We start from the raw sequence: 14,196 nt of genomic DNA on the forward strand, positions 1-14,196 counted from the left end.
TATTCTAATCGTTCCACCATCTCTGTTCCAGATCCAACTCTTCTCCATTCTTCCAAGCTTGCCCCCAAATGGATGAGAAACCTGGTTTCTCCACTTGGCTGAGGAAGCGGAGATCTTTCCCTTCCAACTGCTGAATCAGGTCAGGGGGGAGGGCATAGTTGCCATTGCAGCCAACCCAGGGATCCTTCCCAATCTTTACCTTTTCACCATTCCCTATCTTCCAAGCTAATCCTTGCTCAATCACCTTAAAAGATTCCAAGGTGGCTTTCCAGATAGCAGAAACATTCTTTTGAGTCTTGATTGGGTTCCTGATCCAATCTTCCAGGGGGGTTGGATCAATATATTTTCTTTTTACCGTTCTTGTCCAGAGGTTTTCCATCTTTATGAGACGCCAACCTGATTTGGCAGCCAAAGAAAGTCTGAAGTCTGGGAGGCTTTTGATCCCCCAACCTCCCCATTCCTTTGGTCTCGCCACTTTCTCCCATGCAACCCAAGGTAGAACCGAGTTTTCTTTGTTCCCGGCCCACAGGAATCTGCTACATATTCTCCTAATTTTCTCCAGAACTCCTTTTGGGACCCAAGTTAGCGCTGCCCAGTAAACTGGGATGGCAAGAAGCACTGATTTTATTAAGGTCAGTCGCCCTGCTCTGGAGAGCCATTTGAAACTCCAGTGACTAATTCTTGCTTCAATCTTTGTGATTAGCCAAGACCAATCCTCCTTTCTATAATCATTTGGCTTCAGCCAGAACCCCAAGTACTTGAAAGGGGAGCCCATGCTGCACATTTCATATGGAAAGAAAGAACTGAACTTCTCCTTATCAAGTCTGTTTAGACCCTCTTCGATAATTTGAGATTTCCTGGGATTGATCTGCATTCCAGTAGCTTTCAGAAAAAGCTCAAAGATAATTTTTAACTCCTTGAGTTCATTGAGGGAGCCATTAGTAAAAATCAGAATATCATCTACAAAAAGAAGGTGAGATATGAACAAGTTAACTGCTGCCTCAATACCATTTATCTTACCTTCCCTTTTGCTTTTATGAATCAGCTGACTGAGACCTTCAGCCACTAGGAGGAATAGCAAGGGGGACAGTGGGCAGCCTTGCCTCAGCCCTCTCTGCCCTTTGAAGAAAGAGGTAGCAACTCCATTGATGAGGATAGCATAGCTGACATCTATTATACACCCCATGATCCATCTGATGAAGTCCACTTTGAAGCCTAGGTGCGTTAGTAGCATGCGAATATATGTCCAGTTTATCCTATCATATGCCTTTGAGAGATCAATTTTAATCACCCCTCCCTTCTTGTTTTTCAACTTTACACTGTGAAGGACCTCCTATGCCACACCTATTGCTTCATGGATTTGTCTTCCGTTTAAGAACCCGAATTGTTCAGGAGAGATATGCCTTGATAAAATTGGTTTGATCCTGAGAGCTATAACTTTTGCGATTATCTTGTAGATGCTGTTACATAAGGAGATGGGTCTGAAATCCTCAAAAGATTCCGAAGCTTCCTTTTTAGGAATGAGGGCGATGAAGGTTGCATTGAAAGGACTGTAGACTTCTCCCTTCAATCTTGACTCCTCCACCACTTCTGTGATTTCTGCTCCTATCTGCTCAAAAAAGTGTAGAAATAGCTCTATTGACCAGCCATCCGGGCCAGGACTTTTCTCTTTTGCCATAGACTTTATTACACTTTCCACCTCCTCCTTGGTGACGGGGTCCATTAAATGGTCCGCTTCTTCCTCCTCCACATATCTATGGAAGCACTGAGCTTTTTGGATGACTTCCGCTATGGTGATCTCACGGGGGTCTTTGAAAAGAGTTTGGAAATGGTTCACCCCAAGGGATGAAAGGGCCTCGAAAGTCTTAGCTTCCCTTCCATCTTCAGATTTTAGGCTCCATATAGTATTGGCGCTCTTCCTCCCTTTGGCATAGTTATGAAAGAAACTAGTGTTTTCATCCCCTGCTTTGAGCCATATAGCTCTGCTCTTGAGTCTCCATTCTTCCTCCTTTGCCAGCAAGATTTGATTCTTGAGCTTCTCCAGGCCTACAATTTTCTCCTTAGACTCTTGAGACGCATAGCTATCCGCCTCTATGCTTTCCAGCCTTTGGAGTTCCTCATTTATCCTGTTTAGGTCCTCATTCTGTTTCAGTTTCCTGTCTTTTGCCCATAAGATTGTTGCCTTTTTCAATCTTTTGAGATTTTCCATAAATAAGAAACCTTTATTCTCCTGGGATCCTCTGACAGGGTGAATCCAAATTTCATTAAACAGCTTGTTGAAGGATTCCTCTTGGAGCCAGGAGGCATTAAATTTGAAAGGAGCAGGAGGTTTTGAGGGACCTTTGAAGAGCTTAATATAGATCGGAAAATGATCCGAGGGCCCCCCTTCTTCTACCCATTGCCTAAATAAAGGAATTGCAGCAGCCAAGTCCTCATTGATTAAGAAACGGTCTAGTCGTTTTGCCACCCTTTCTTCTCCAATTCTTTTATTCCGCCAAGTAGGTTTCAGCTTGATGAGATTTGCTTCTATTAGATTGTTTGAGGCTAAGAGGTTCCTGAAAAAATCAGATTGCGGATCCTCTCTTGCATTTGGGCCCCAGGTCTCTGCTCTGCCTAAAGAGAAATTCAAGTCTCCTCCCATCACCAAGAATTTGTTCTTCACGAGCAAGCTCTCCATCAACCCATTCCAGAAAGGAATCCTTCCTTGGCATGGTCCATATATATTAATAATGGTAAAAGGGAAATCAAAATCCGAAGATTGACACTCAATCCCCATCACCTGTTTCATTCCCCATTGATTCCGGATCTTGATTCTGCCTTCCCTGATCCCCACTGCCAAGCCACCAAAATGACCATCAGCATCCAGAGCTGTGAATTCCCATCCTGGGAGAAGGCCTTTGAGCATTGTTACTATGTCCTCCCCTTTTCCCAGGGTCTCCTGGAGAAGAATTACATCTGCCTTGGAGTTCAGAACTAACTCCCTCAGGGCCAGTTTTTTGGGTTTACTGGCTAAACCCCTACAGTTCCAAGAGGAAATGATCATTTTAAAAAAGAGCCGGGGCTTTGCACTGCTCTAAGTGCCCTTGTGATGGAAAGCTGCTTCCCATCTGCCACATCATAAATAGCCTGGACTTTGGCCGCTGAAAGTTTAGACTTCCTACCCCTTTTTTTCCCGGGCTGGGACTGAGAAGGGGATGGATCAATGCCCCCCACAGAAGGATAGGAACCGGGTTTTGTAACCAGAGAGCGAAGGTTATAAGGGCAATGGGGGAGCTGGGCCTGGGAGGAGGGGTCATGGCAACACCCAACACTATTCAAATCCAGGGAAGGAATAGCAGCCGATAAATTTTCAATACAGTTTTCAATACAATTTTCCAAATTGCCATCAATCGAGCTTACATTTTTAACAGTATTTTCGGGGGGGGGGGAGGATTATTGGGCAGATCCGCATCTATACGATTATCCAAACCTTCGCCTTTATTTGCAATAAGAGGAGAGAGGGATGGATTCAAAAGCATGCCCTTTTGATCCTCAACAGCGCTTGGAGTTGTGCTTGGAGACTCCTCGACCATGGGCTTCGCTGCTTCCTCTAGGAGCGCTCCATCTTTCAACAGGTCCTTCGAAGGTTCCAGAATGACAGCATCCTGTGCGTGGCTCCCCTGTTGCAGATCTATGTCCATTAATTCCTCCTCCTGAGTTACAGAGGCCTCTTTGTTGTTTTGATGCTGAGAACGCTGATAGGTCATCTCCGTCCTCTCCCTCGTTCGCTGGAACCTCCTCCTCCGACTTCCCAATGCGCATTCCTTGGCCAGATGCCCATATTCGTGGCATCGATGACAACGGAACGACAAATACTCATAGTCCAAGATTTGTTTGAAAACATAGTCCAAGATTTTACCAGGATCCGCGCCATGGCTCTATTGTTTGTTTCCAGAAAAGACATATCCGTCTCTAAGTAAGTCCCCAGTCTATTCCCGATCGCCTTAAACACTGATTCGACCCATAGGAATGATGGCAAGCCTGGAGCCCTTACCCATACCGGAAAGACATCCACTTTTTCATGAGCTGGATTGAACATGGGGCTCCAATTTTTGAACAACACTGGAATGTGCCCAAGAGACTAGTTCCTCTACAGTACCCATTCTGCTGCCTCTTTGGATTCAAAACGGACCGAGAACCAACATTTTGGGAGAGTCAGGACCCAAAAATCTCTGATTAGATCCGTTTGCCAGTTCTGCTTCCCCCAGGATTTGATGAATTCAGAAGAAAAAATCTTCCCTCTTACTCTGCTGACCAGAGTACTTTCAGCAACCTCCAACACTTCTTCAATTTTGACATCCATCCCCAAGACCAGGTTTCCTTCAACCCCTTGAGATTTAATCAATCTCTGTTTTTTCCTTTGCCCCTCTGAGATTTTTGAAGCTCTGGGAATGTCTCCTGGGCCTTCATTCTCCTGCTGCCCTCGATGAACGCTAGGCCTGGGGGATTGGGGAGTAAAGCTAGCCTCCAAGCAATGGTCCTTTGACGAATTTAGAGGAAAATTTAGGGAATCAGGACGAGTCTGATTGGTTACCTGAGACTCCTGAAATGACCGCCTGTCATCCCCCTTTGGATCCTGGGGTTCTTTAGGACGTTGTTCCGGCCCTCCTCGCTCTTTTGCACTATTTCTGCCTGCAGCAATTGAAGCCCTTGTGATGGGAGCCGAACTTCTTGCAATTCCAACCGGGTTGTGCCCTAGCTTCGTTCCTAAGGTGACGATGTCTTCCAAACTGCCTGAGAGAACTGGATCTACAAACCCTAGAGGCCCTTTACTTCCGTAAGGGGGATTGAACGAGATTGTTTGCGGGTTCTTCTGACTCGAGGGTTGGATCGAATGCTGAAACTTACCTCCCTGGAGCACCTTTACCGTTTCACACTGGTCCTTAGGCGGTATGAAAGGTGTATGGTTCTGTTTCTCCGTCTCCGAACAGAACGGACGAGTGGTTTGGGATTCCACCGTCCCGAAGTAATGATCGACATTCTGGGGAGTTGGGTCTTTCCCCCAAACGGAGAGAATATCTTCCATGGACGGGTCAAGATCGATACCCTCCTCCGCGATAACCATGGTTACTAGCTGGAAAACAGTCGCTGTCGGGATGTCGGGTGCTGAGAAATCATGGGCCGTAAACACTGTTTCTGTTTTCCCCCTGCAGGTAATTTCCTTCGAGTTTTGCCGCTGCAGTGCCCTCCAGGAGTCTATCCTTTGCTGAGAAAACCTCCACCTGCTGATCTACCCTAACTACTACCGGGACGGGAGCGACTACCGAAATCCTACTCCCCGTCCATCATTTCTGGGCCCTAGCCTCGGCCCTACGGGCCTAGATCTGGCTCTGCACCAGCTGCCGAGGCCTCCCTGTTACCGCGCTCCATCCCATACTCCCGCTTCGATCATATCTCTAGTATTTTCATTATATTTTACCATATTTTTTTAAACACTGAGTGGTCTATACTCACATATTATAAATTTACGCTAAAATATTCAGTACCACCTCAGAGTGTTCTAAAATAATTAGTCAATTAAAACATAAAAAACAATATCAATAAAAAAAATTATAATCAGCCATGTCGTAATCAAAAATAGTTGAGACAATATTATTTTTCACATGTTAAAAAATACAATTTTAAAATAATTTCTTATTTTAATTATTTTTATATGATATTATTTGTTATTTAATAATTTATATAGTAATTTTATAATAAAATATTTAAAATTTCATCAAGTAATTTAAACATGATGAAAAAATTATATCAAATTTTCATTCATAAAATTAAAAAATTTGACAACATTCCATACACAACATGTGCATAAACATAGCAAACATAAAGTTAATACTAACACACTATTTATTTTATTTTATATATAAAAACCTAAGAGCATTGGGGATAGTGCTAAATTAATATAGCCCATTATTCCATTTGCATAGACACTATAATATCAGTAATACATGAGTTGATTACAGCCCAAAGACGCACCATAATATCAATAAAACATGAGTTGATTACAACCCAAACTTAGTATCGCTCATACTCATCCCTAACATAGTAGGTTCCCTGTGGAGGATACACCGGACGACGACGAGGGGGAGGTGGTGGGGGCGGCTGCTCAACAACATAAGTTTGACGTTCATTATATTGTTGAGGCCTCCGAATGGCTTGATGTCCATATCCACCTTCGTAATCAACCTCGTCCTCCTCATCTACATAAGTTTGACGTTCATTATATTGTTGAGGCCTCCGAATAGCTTGATGTCCATATCCATTTTGGTAATCAATCTCGTCCTCCTCATCTACGTACCAAAAATTTATAGGTTATCTTTAGCCTAGTGGATGTTAAAATATTTTTTTTTTTCTTTCTTAATGCCAACCGTAAAATTATTTGCTAATGGTCATTAACCAATTATTGCAAATCGAGAAAATTCCCACTAAATAAAAAAAAATGGTATGAAGTAAGCCTTACCAAAAACCTCATACGATACATGGGGTTGGAAGCCACGACGAGCATGACCTGATTTGAACAGAAGATAAACAAAACATAATTCATATTAGATTTAGCAAGTAAATTTGATTATAAATTTTGAAATATTTTGGAAACTGAACTAAATTAAATATTTTATAATAAAATAAAAAATTAAAATGATTGTTGAATTGAGGCTTCTGTGATCCATATTATTTATAAGTAGAACTTTGGCGTAAATCACATAAAGAGAGACATTTGTCGACGCATTTCGAACCAACCAGTGTGGTTCCTAGGACAAGTTGTCACGATGAACCACACTGGTTGGTTCGAAACGCGTCGACAAATGTCTCTCACGCGTCGACAAATGTCTCTCTTTATATGATTTACGCCGAAATTTACTTATAAATAAAAATAATTATTAAGTAATATATATATTTTTTTAGTCTTAAAATTGTTTGTGTTTATTCATCTTAACACCCTAAAATTTAAAAACATCTAATAATTATAACAAAAATTAAAACTTACTTCTTAATAAACCCCAACAAATCATTTTAAGTGACCTGGTTTCCCTTTAAAAAAAAAACATCTTCTATAGATTTTTATACTTCAGAGTACTTACCATGAGTAGGGGGATAGTCATAGCCGGAAGGATGGTTGTATCGCCCTCGAGGCGGGGCTGGATCGTAATCATCAAAAGGGACAAGACCGGGGCCAGGGTAAGGTTCATGTGTCCGAGGCTTAGGATAACCGAACCTGAAGCGTGCGCTTATGCCTCGATCGGTTTCGTCCACGTCCTCACCATCAGCTTCCTGGGTCTTGATACTATTATCTACTGGAGGAGCTTCCTCCTTTTGATTTTGTCCAGTTGGAAATCCCGGAGGTGGTTGACGTTTATTTGCAGCAGCCATGGATTATTCTTCACAAAAATTTCTGACCCGCAACACAAACAAAACAATATGCAGTTCAGTGCATAATTATGAATAAAATACATGAAATATTTAGCAAATTTAAGATCGATAATAACTATAAAGTAGGCGAGCAGTGAGAGCTTACTGAACTTGAACTTTACTTCACTTGACTTCAGCTGGATGTGATTACTCTCGTATGTTGTGCTCTGCCGCCACCGCCCAATTGAATGTATTTATATGCATCTACCATGGGTTGAAAGCATGAGGTGTTGATGTGGAATATTGAAGTCCAGTAGACATAGGAATATTAGGCTGGGCTTCTTCATACGGAATAAGATCACCTTCTTTCGGTTTTAATAATATCTGGTATATGTTCTTTAACTTTTAATAAAGAGCAGAATCAATTCAATTTCATCTATGCTCTCAGTTCCCGAGGATCTCGCAAGTTTTATAAGAAGAATTTCGGCGTAAATCATATAAAGAGAAAAATGTCTTTCTTTATGTGATTTATGTCGATTATGGATCACAGAAACTTCAATTCAACAATCTTAAGTATTGTTTTTCAACTTAATTTAAATCATGTTTATCAATTTAAAAAAAAAAACATTCAACGTTTTAATCACTTTTTTTGATTTATGGTTTTGGTTATGAGAAAATAATCGATTAACATGAAAAATTAACCCAATACTATATAATAGACATGTCATTTAACAATTTAAATTAATTGACTTGCTTTAAAATATATATAATATCACATATATATTGAATTGTTTGAAAATAAATAACTGAAAAATCTTATAGATATAATGTTAATAATAGTCATATTAATTTTAATTATTACATATATGGTAATTTATTGGTCTATATTCTACATATCAATTATTATATACAAGGAGTAATTAACATATTCTTCACTCTCCCTTAATTAATAATATTGCTATTTGTTTGTCTATTTATAATATTTGATTAATTCAAAAGTTTGTAGTTTGTACTTCATTCTATATTGTACAAGCTCTTACTTTCTTTTGTTCTAAAGTTTATTTTGTATGCATTTTCTTGTTCTTTAGCTTTAATTTTATTATGTCTTATTTTTTAATATTCCTCAACTTCATTTTTGCTTTTTACTATATCTACATGTACTTTAGTTGCCATTGATTAAACAACTGTATCAACTTCTTTAAGATAAAAAAATTGTTGGAGATATTATCTCCTACTTGTATTTTGTTTACTATCTCATATGCCTCATTATGTGTATTATAATTGTTATGTGAGTTGTTTGATTATTAGTTTGGTTTGTGTTTGTTAGAGTTAATGGGATAAATGTATTGTTTCAATGCATTATAGTTCCGATGAATTCTTCTAGAGAATGTTATCTTTCCGTAAGTGTAGGTTGTAACCACATAGGTGAAAATCATTTCTAATGTAATTGGTTGTTATAGTTATATGTTGTACTTATCCCATTAATATAAATATGATATTATATCTACTAAATTTCTCCTACAGAAAATTTGGTTCTAGAATAGAAAAAGAAGCTCATGAAGACTCAATCAGACTAAATTTCAAGGTCAGTTCTCATTGAGCGATGTTGTTCAAGATATTAAGCCCTGTCTTGTGCTTAATATTTGATATTTCCAATGGAAAATATGTATTGTAATGGTTACATGAGATATTTGTTTGTTAGTTTGATTTGCATTTGTTAAGGTTAACAGGAGAAATGTATTGTATCAATGCACTAGAGTTTGAATACATTATTTTAAAGAGTGTTGTTTTCCAATAAATGTGAGTTGTAACTATGTAGGTGTCATTATCATTCAAGTTGTAATTGGTTGTTATAGTTATTTATTTTACCTATCCAATTAACATAAATATGAGATTATATTGTGTGTTAGGTAATATATTTGGGTGTAGCTCCCTTATGGAAGGGCCGACAAATATGTTATAAATGTGAGATTAATCTGGTGTAGATTAGAATAAATTAGGTGTTAGCATATTTCTTTTGTGTGTGCATCTATGTAGTGGGTTTGCTAAAGTTTAAGAAGCATCTATACTTCGTTAGATGTTCATGGATATATGTATGGATGAAAAACTATGTAGAATTTATACACCATGGTGTTGCTACTATCCAGTGATGGTTATCAAAACTATGGAAGTTTTGGTGACATCAAGCTCTCAATTGTGGTAAGATATACTATTATTATTTTTACTAGTGCAAACAAGGCATTGGGTACATGAAATTGTTTATTAGTTAGTAAAGGAAGATGTCATATTGATATTGACAATAGTCTCTATGAGCATGTGGGTTTGTTTTATATTAAAATATTTTTATGAGTAGGTAGAAAGTTCAAGACAAGTACTCGTTATGGGAGGGTGTTGGAGATATTAACTCATACTTGTGTTGTGATTAATATTTGATGTTCCTCATCATATGCATTGTAATTATTAAGTGACATGTGTGATTGTTAGTTTGGTTTGTGTTTATTAGAGATAATGGAAGAAATGTACTTTTCCAGTGCATTAGATTCCTAATACATTCTTCTAGAGAATTATGTCTTACAATAATTTTGAATTGTAACTATGTAGGTATTATTATTATTTTAGTTGTAATTGGTTGTTATAATTATCTTTTGTACCTACACCATTCCTATAAATTTAGGATTATACCATGTATTTCGCAATAGATCAAATCTAATAAATCTTTCCATGAGAAATTCTTGTTTCTTTATGGTATTCTTGAGTGTCTTCTAATTAAAACATAATCTTCAGTTGATGTCATCTCCTCTCCCACTAATACAATAAGTTCAACAACTCTTATGATTTCTTTCATTTCTTCTATTGTTCTTCTATTGTAGTTGTAGTAGTTTTTTCATAACCTTTTTCATCTCCATCATGCTTGGTATCTACAAGTCACTCCTCAAGAAATGCTAATTTAGTGTCATAATTAGATTCAACATTGACTACCAAGTTATTAAAACATTTTTCTACTTCCACAAAGAAAATTTCAATTTCATCTTCAAATTCATTTTCATCATCCACATGCATACGTACATAGTAGGAATCACTTTTTTCTTCCACAATTTTTTCAAAAGACTTCTATGTAGCTTTTAGAACCACAATAACCTCCATGTATCGTTTGTATTCTTTTCTTTCAGTGGTATTTTCCATAGTTTCTCCTATTATTTATGCAATGCCAAAATTCTCTACTTCTTTAGATTTTAATAATAGCTTCACCAACTATAATGCTTAGTGATCTAACTTGATACTGATAGGTGCTTCTCTCCATTTCAATGGATGCGATTTCTTGAATATCCCAAGCTTCTTTGTCCAAGCCTTGTTGAATGAGAAATAATGTTGTTGCATCATCGTTCATGTTTAAAATGAGATAATCCTTGTGATCTTGAATCATAACCTTATATATTGTTTGAGCTAGGGTTTATTTAAAACCATTCAACACAATATTCCATAAGTCTTCTACACATGATATGGTTATCATATTAATTACCCACAATTCATAATTTTTATTAATGAAAATAGGAAGTGCTGAGACAGAAAGACTAATAAAAAAATCCATGTTGATAATTCATTTATTTATGAAAAAAAAGAAACAACAACTACTATGTGAAATTGATACTAAAGACCATAATCACTTCCTCTTTTTTCTTTACCTTTTTTTAATACATAAAAAGTAAATTGTATATTACTTTATATCATAACTTAAATCATATTTAATTAAAGTAAATCATTAAGAAAAAAGAACTTTATAAGAATTTAAAGAACCACTTTTTTGCTTGCATGTATCTATACTTATTGTTCTGAGGCTTCTACGATTAGTTTCTTATGTAGTGTTATCTTCTTTCAGGATTATCGCATCCATGATTGTTTAAATCAACGTTTCGAGCCATCCATTGTGGCTTATCATCAGGATAGATCAAAAGGATATGTAAGCTATATCTCAACACGATGTATAAGTAGAGAATGAGAATGATGGTGACCGACATGTTTTTAGGTTAGGTTAATTAGTAATTAATAATATTGATAATTATTATAGTTAATCCTCTTATGATATTATTAGGGTTATAAAACAATTGATTTTTATGATTGAATTTGTATGATATTGATTGATTTTAATTAGTATATTGGATCTTTATAAATAATTTATTTTTATTTTATTTTATTTTAATTCTTGTGTGTGTTGTATTCTATATGCTTTAAAATTTGTATTTTGGTTAATTAATAATATTTAATAATTATTATAGTTATTCCTCTTATAATATAAATCAATATTGAAACTTGTTTTAAAAATTTTAGTTACAGTTTCTTTTAATTTGTAATTATAAGAATTAATAATATTAATAATTAAATTCATTAATTCATTCTTATTATTTATAATCGAGTTTATATAAACAATTGATTTTTATGACTGAATTAGTGGAAGATTTTTGGGATAAATTCAAATTAATTATTTATGAAATTTTTCTTAGCTTGATAAAATTCAAATTTAATTAATTCAAATTGATTCTTATATCATCTATAATTATAATTTTATTGGTTATATTTAATTTTTTTTTAATTGTTTAATTCGATGAAATGTCACTTTTGATTTATTGTAATATGTTTTGGATTAATTCAAATTAATTTTTATAAATTTTCTTAATTTAATTAGTTTCAAATTTAATTATGGACTAATTAGGACTAGAATTAGGGTTGTGAATTGGTTGCGAGAAGTGTGGAGAGGTGGGAAAGCTTGAGATAGGGGTAATTCAGGAGTTTTAAGGTTGATTTAAGAGGTTAAGGTCGGAATCCAGTTGTCACTTATTTTCCATCCTTCATCACGATTGAGGTTGTTTGGGTGTTTTCCTATTTCTATGGCTTCTCTAAATTTTCTATGGTGATAATGATCAATTTTGGCCACTACGCTTGAGTTTTTGATACAAACATGGTGATTAGTTTTACTAGAATGTTCGGCTAGGGCTGAGGTTTTTGAGCAGTTGTGTTTGATGTCAGCTGCATGTTCTTGAATCCTTGTTTGGATAGATCTCTTATGCAAGAATTCAAGGGACTTTTTTTATATTGATTATAGATTCCAAGAATATCTATGGCTAAGAGAGGGGCCAAACAATTCACCTCTCTTCTAACCATTATATTTTAAAATATTCTTAGAATTTGCAATTGACATAAATTTACTTGAATCCAAAAATTGCGCAACTACATGCTACATTGTTAAGCACTAAGTTTGTTAATTATGTTGTTTGGATATCTACCCCTTTAAAACTTATTTAAAACATTTTAGGGAAAGCGCTGTGAAAATTCAAAATATTTTATGGAACCCGACATGAAAACAAACATGCTCATTCAAATTCTATGGCTTTTGATGGTAGCAATAGTTGATGCCAGAGTTTTTTTTCCCTTTTCCTCTCAATATGTCAACTTTGCCAATGATAAACAACTGGGCTCTTTTATCAATGATTGTGGCAACTAGGCTACTCAAAACTTCCACAATCACCAATAGTGCAAAAAATATAGCTAGAGATTTTATTTTATAACAATGGGTCTCCAAACCCTCGATCTACATTTATCTCTCATTTTTGTTTACTCTCATACTATTTTCGAAGACAATGGAGATAATCACTGAATTGCTATAGCAATTAATATAAATAATTCACATAATACTACATAAAGGTTACTCAAAACTTCTTCAATCAACAATAGTGCAAAAAACACAACAATGGGTCTCCAAACCCTCGATCCACATTTATCTCTCAATTTTTTTTACTCTAATACTATTTTGGAAGACAATGGAGTTAATGCCTAAATAAATTAAATATAAATAATTCACATAATACTACATAATAGAGTTGTAGTTTAAGAGTTTGAATTGATTGGATTGTTTGAGAATAAAAAAAAAATAGAAAAATTTAGTGAAAGTTTATATCAAAAGATTTTAAAATGTTAATAATAACTGCATTATTTTTAGCTTTTACATTTATGTTAATCTTTTTCCTAAATTTAAACTCTATATGAAACACATACAAATTAAATGGAAAAATATATAAAAATTGAAAATAATTAATATATTTCAACATTTATACACGAGTTTAAATGAGTACAAATTTATTTTTAATATTCTATATGACACTCTATAATAAATATGGAACCTAAATGTTTAACCATAAGAATATTCTTACTTTCAATTACTTTGTGTAAATATTATATATCATTTAAAAAAATAAAACATATTAAAATATTTTTTATTATTAATATTTTTTTTTAAGACCTGATCTGAAAATGGGGCACTTAGGCTTCTTGTCTAACTTACAAGAATCTCTCCCACTTCCAAAGCTTGAATATTCCCAAGTCTTATTGATTAACCAATGCGGAATTGGTAATATGCTTAACAATATAGTATATGCTTATGATTGTGTTAAACTAATTATATGTTTTAAAAATCTGCTATTTTAGCTGATATGTAAATGTGCTTGAACATAATATATATGTGCATATAATAGTAACAATGTAGCAATAAACAATCACACAGAAACAACAATTTAATTAGGAGTTCACCCACAACTCTTGGGCTACATCTTCGTGAGCTCTAGTCAACTCAACTAGGCTCTCTGGGATTATCATATAAGTCCTTTTTACAAGCTCTTGGCTTAACTCCTGCTATTTTACATAGAAATAGTGGATTCAAACACCATGTTATTCTCTGGCTCTTGAAGCTCTGGGTCTTGGCTCTGGGTTCTAGCTCTTTGGCTCTGACTTTGGCTTTGGCTCTTCAGCTCTGGCTTCTTTCTG

The 14,196-nt window shown here is 35.6% G+C and overlaps 1 protein-coding gene across 2 annotated transcripts; it reads right to left on the minus strand.

Moving 5' to 3' along the window:
- Positions 1 to 5,860: 5,860 nt before the first annotated feature.
- On the minus strand, positions 5,861 to 7,690 carry LOC149163031 (uncharacterized). 2 transcript variants are annotated; one of them, XM_089435900.1, is made up of 4 exons: positions 7,555 to 7,690; positions 7,116 to 7,426; positions 6,497 to 6,544; positions 5,861 to 6,326 (listed from the first exon to the last, which is right to left on the minus strand). In XM_089435900.1, the coding sequence occupies exons 2-4, from the start codon at positions 7,402 to 7,404 to the stop codon at positions 6,052 to 6,054; spliced, it is 612 nt and encodes a 203-aa protein (XP_089292026.1). In that variant the 5' UTR covers positions 7,405 to 7,426; positions 7,555 to 7,690; the 3' UTR covers positions 5,861 to 6,051. The 2 variants fall into 2 exon arrangements, with proteins under 2 accessions (XP_089292026.1, XP_089292025.1); XM_089435899.1 differs by having other exon boundaries at positions 7,550 to 7,672.
- Between the last annotated feature and the right edge of the window lie 6,506 nt (positions 7,691 to 14,196).

The sequence above is a fragment of the Pinus tabuliformis genome, chromosome 5_2, assembly GCF_031772625.1.
Source record: "Pinus tabuliformis cultivar Carrire ecotype Pingquan chromosome 5_2, CPIR1, whole genome shotgun sequence".
Lineage (NCBI taxonomy): Eukaryota > Viridiplantae > Streptophyta > Pinopsida > Pinales > Pinaceae > Pinus > Pinus tabuliformis.

Excerpts from the sequence above, each read along its gene's own strand:
- LOC149163031 (XM_089435900.1), bottom strand. The coding sequence starts at position 7,404 with ATGGCTGCTGCAAATAAACGTCAACCACCTCCGGGATTTCCAACTGGA. Across the intron at positions 6,545-7,115 it reads TGACTATCCCCCTACTCATG|GTCATGCTCGTCGTGGCTTC; the intron begins GTAAGTACTCTG and ends TGTTCAAATCAG. Across the intron at positions 6,327-6,496 it reads TGTATCGTATGAGGTTTTTG|ATGAGGAGGACGAGATTGAT; the intron begins GTAAGGCTTACT and ends TTTGGTACGTAG.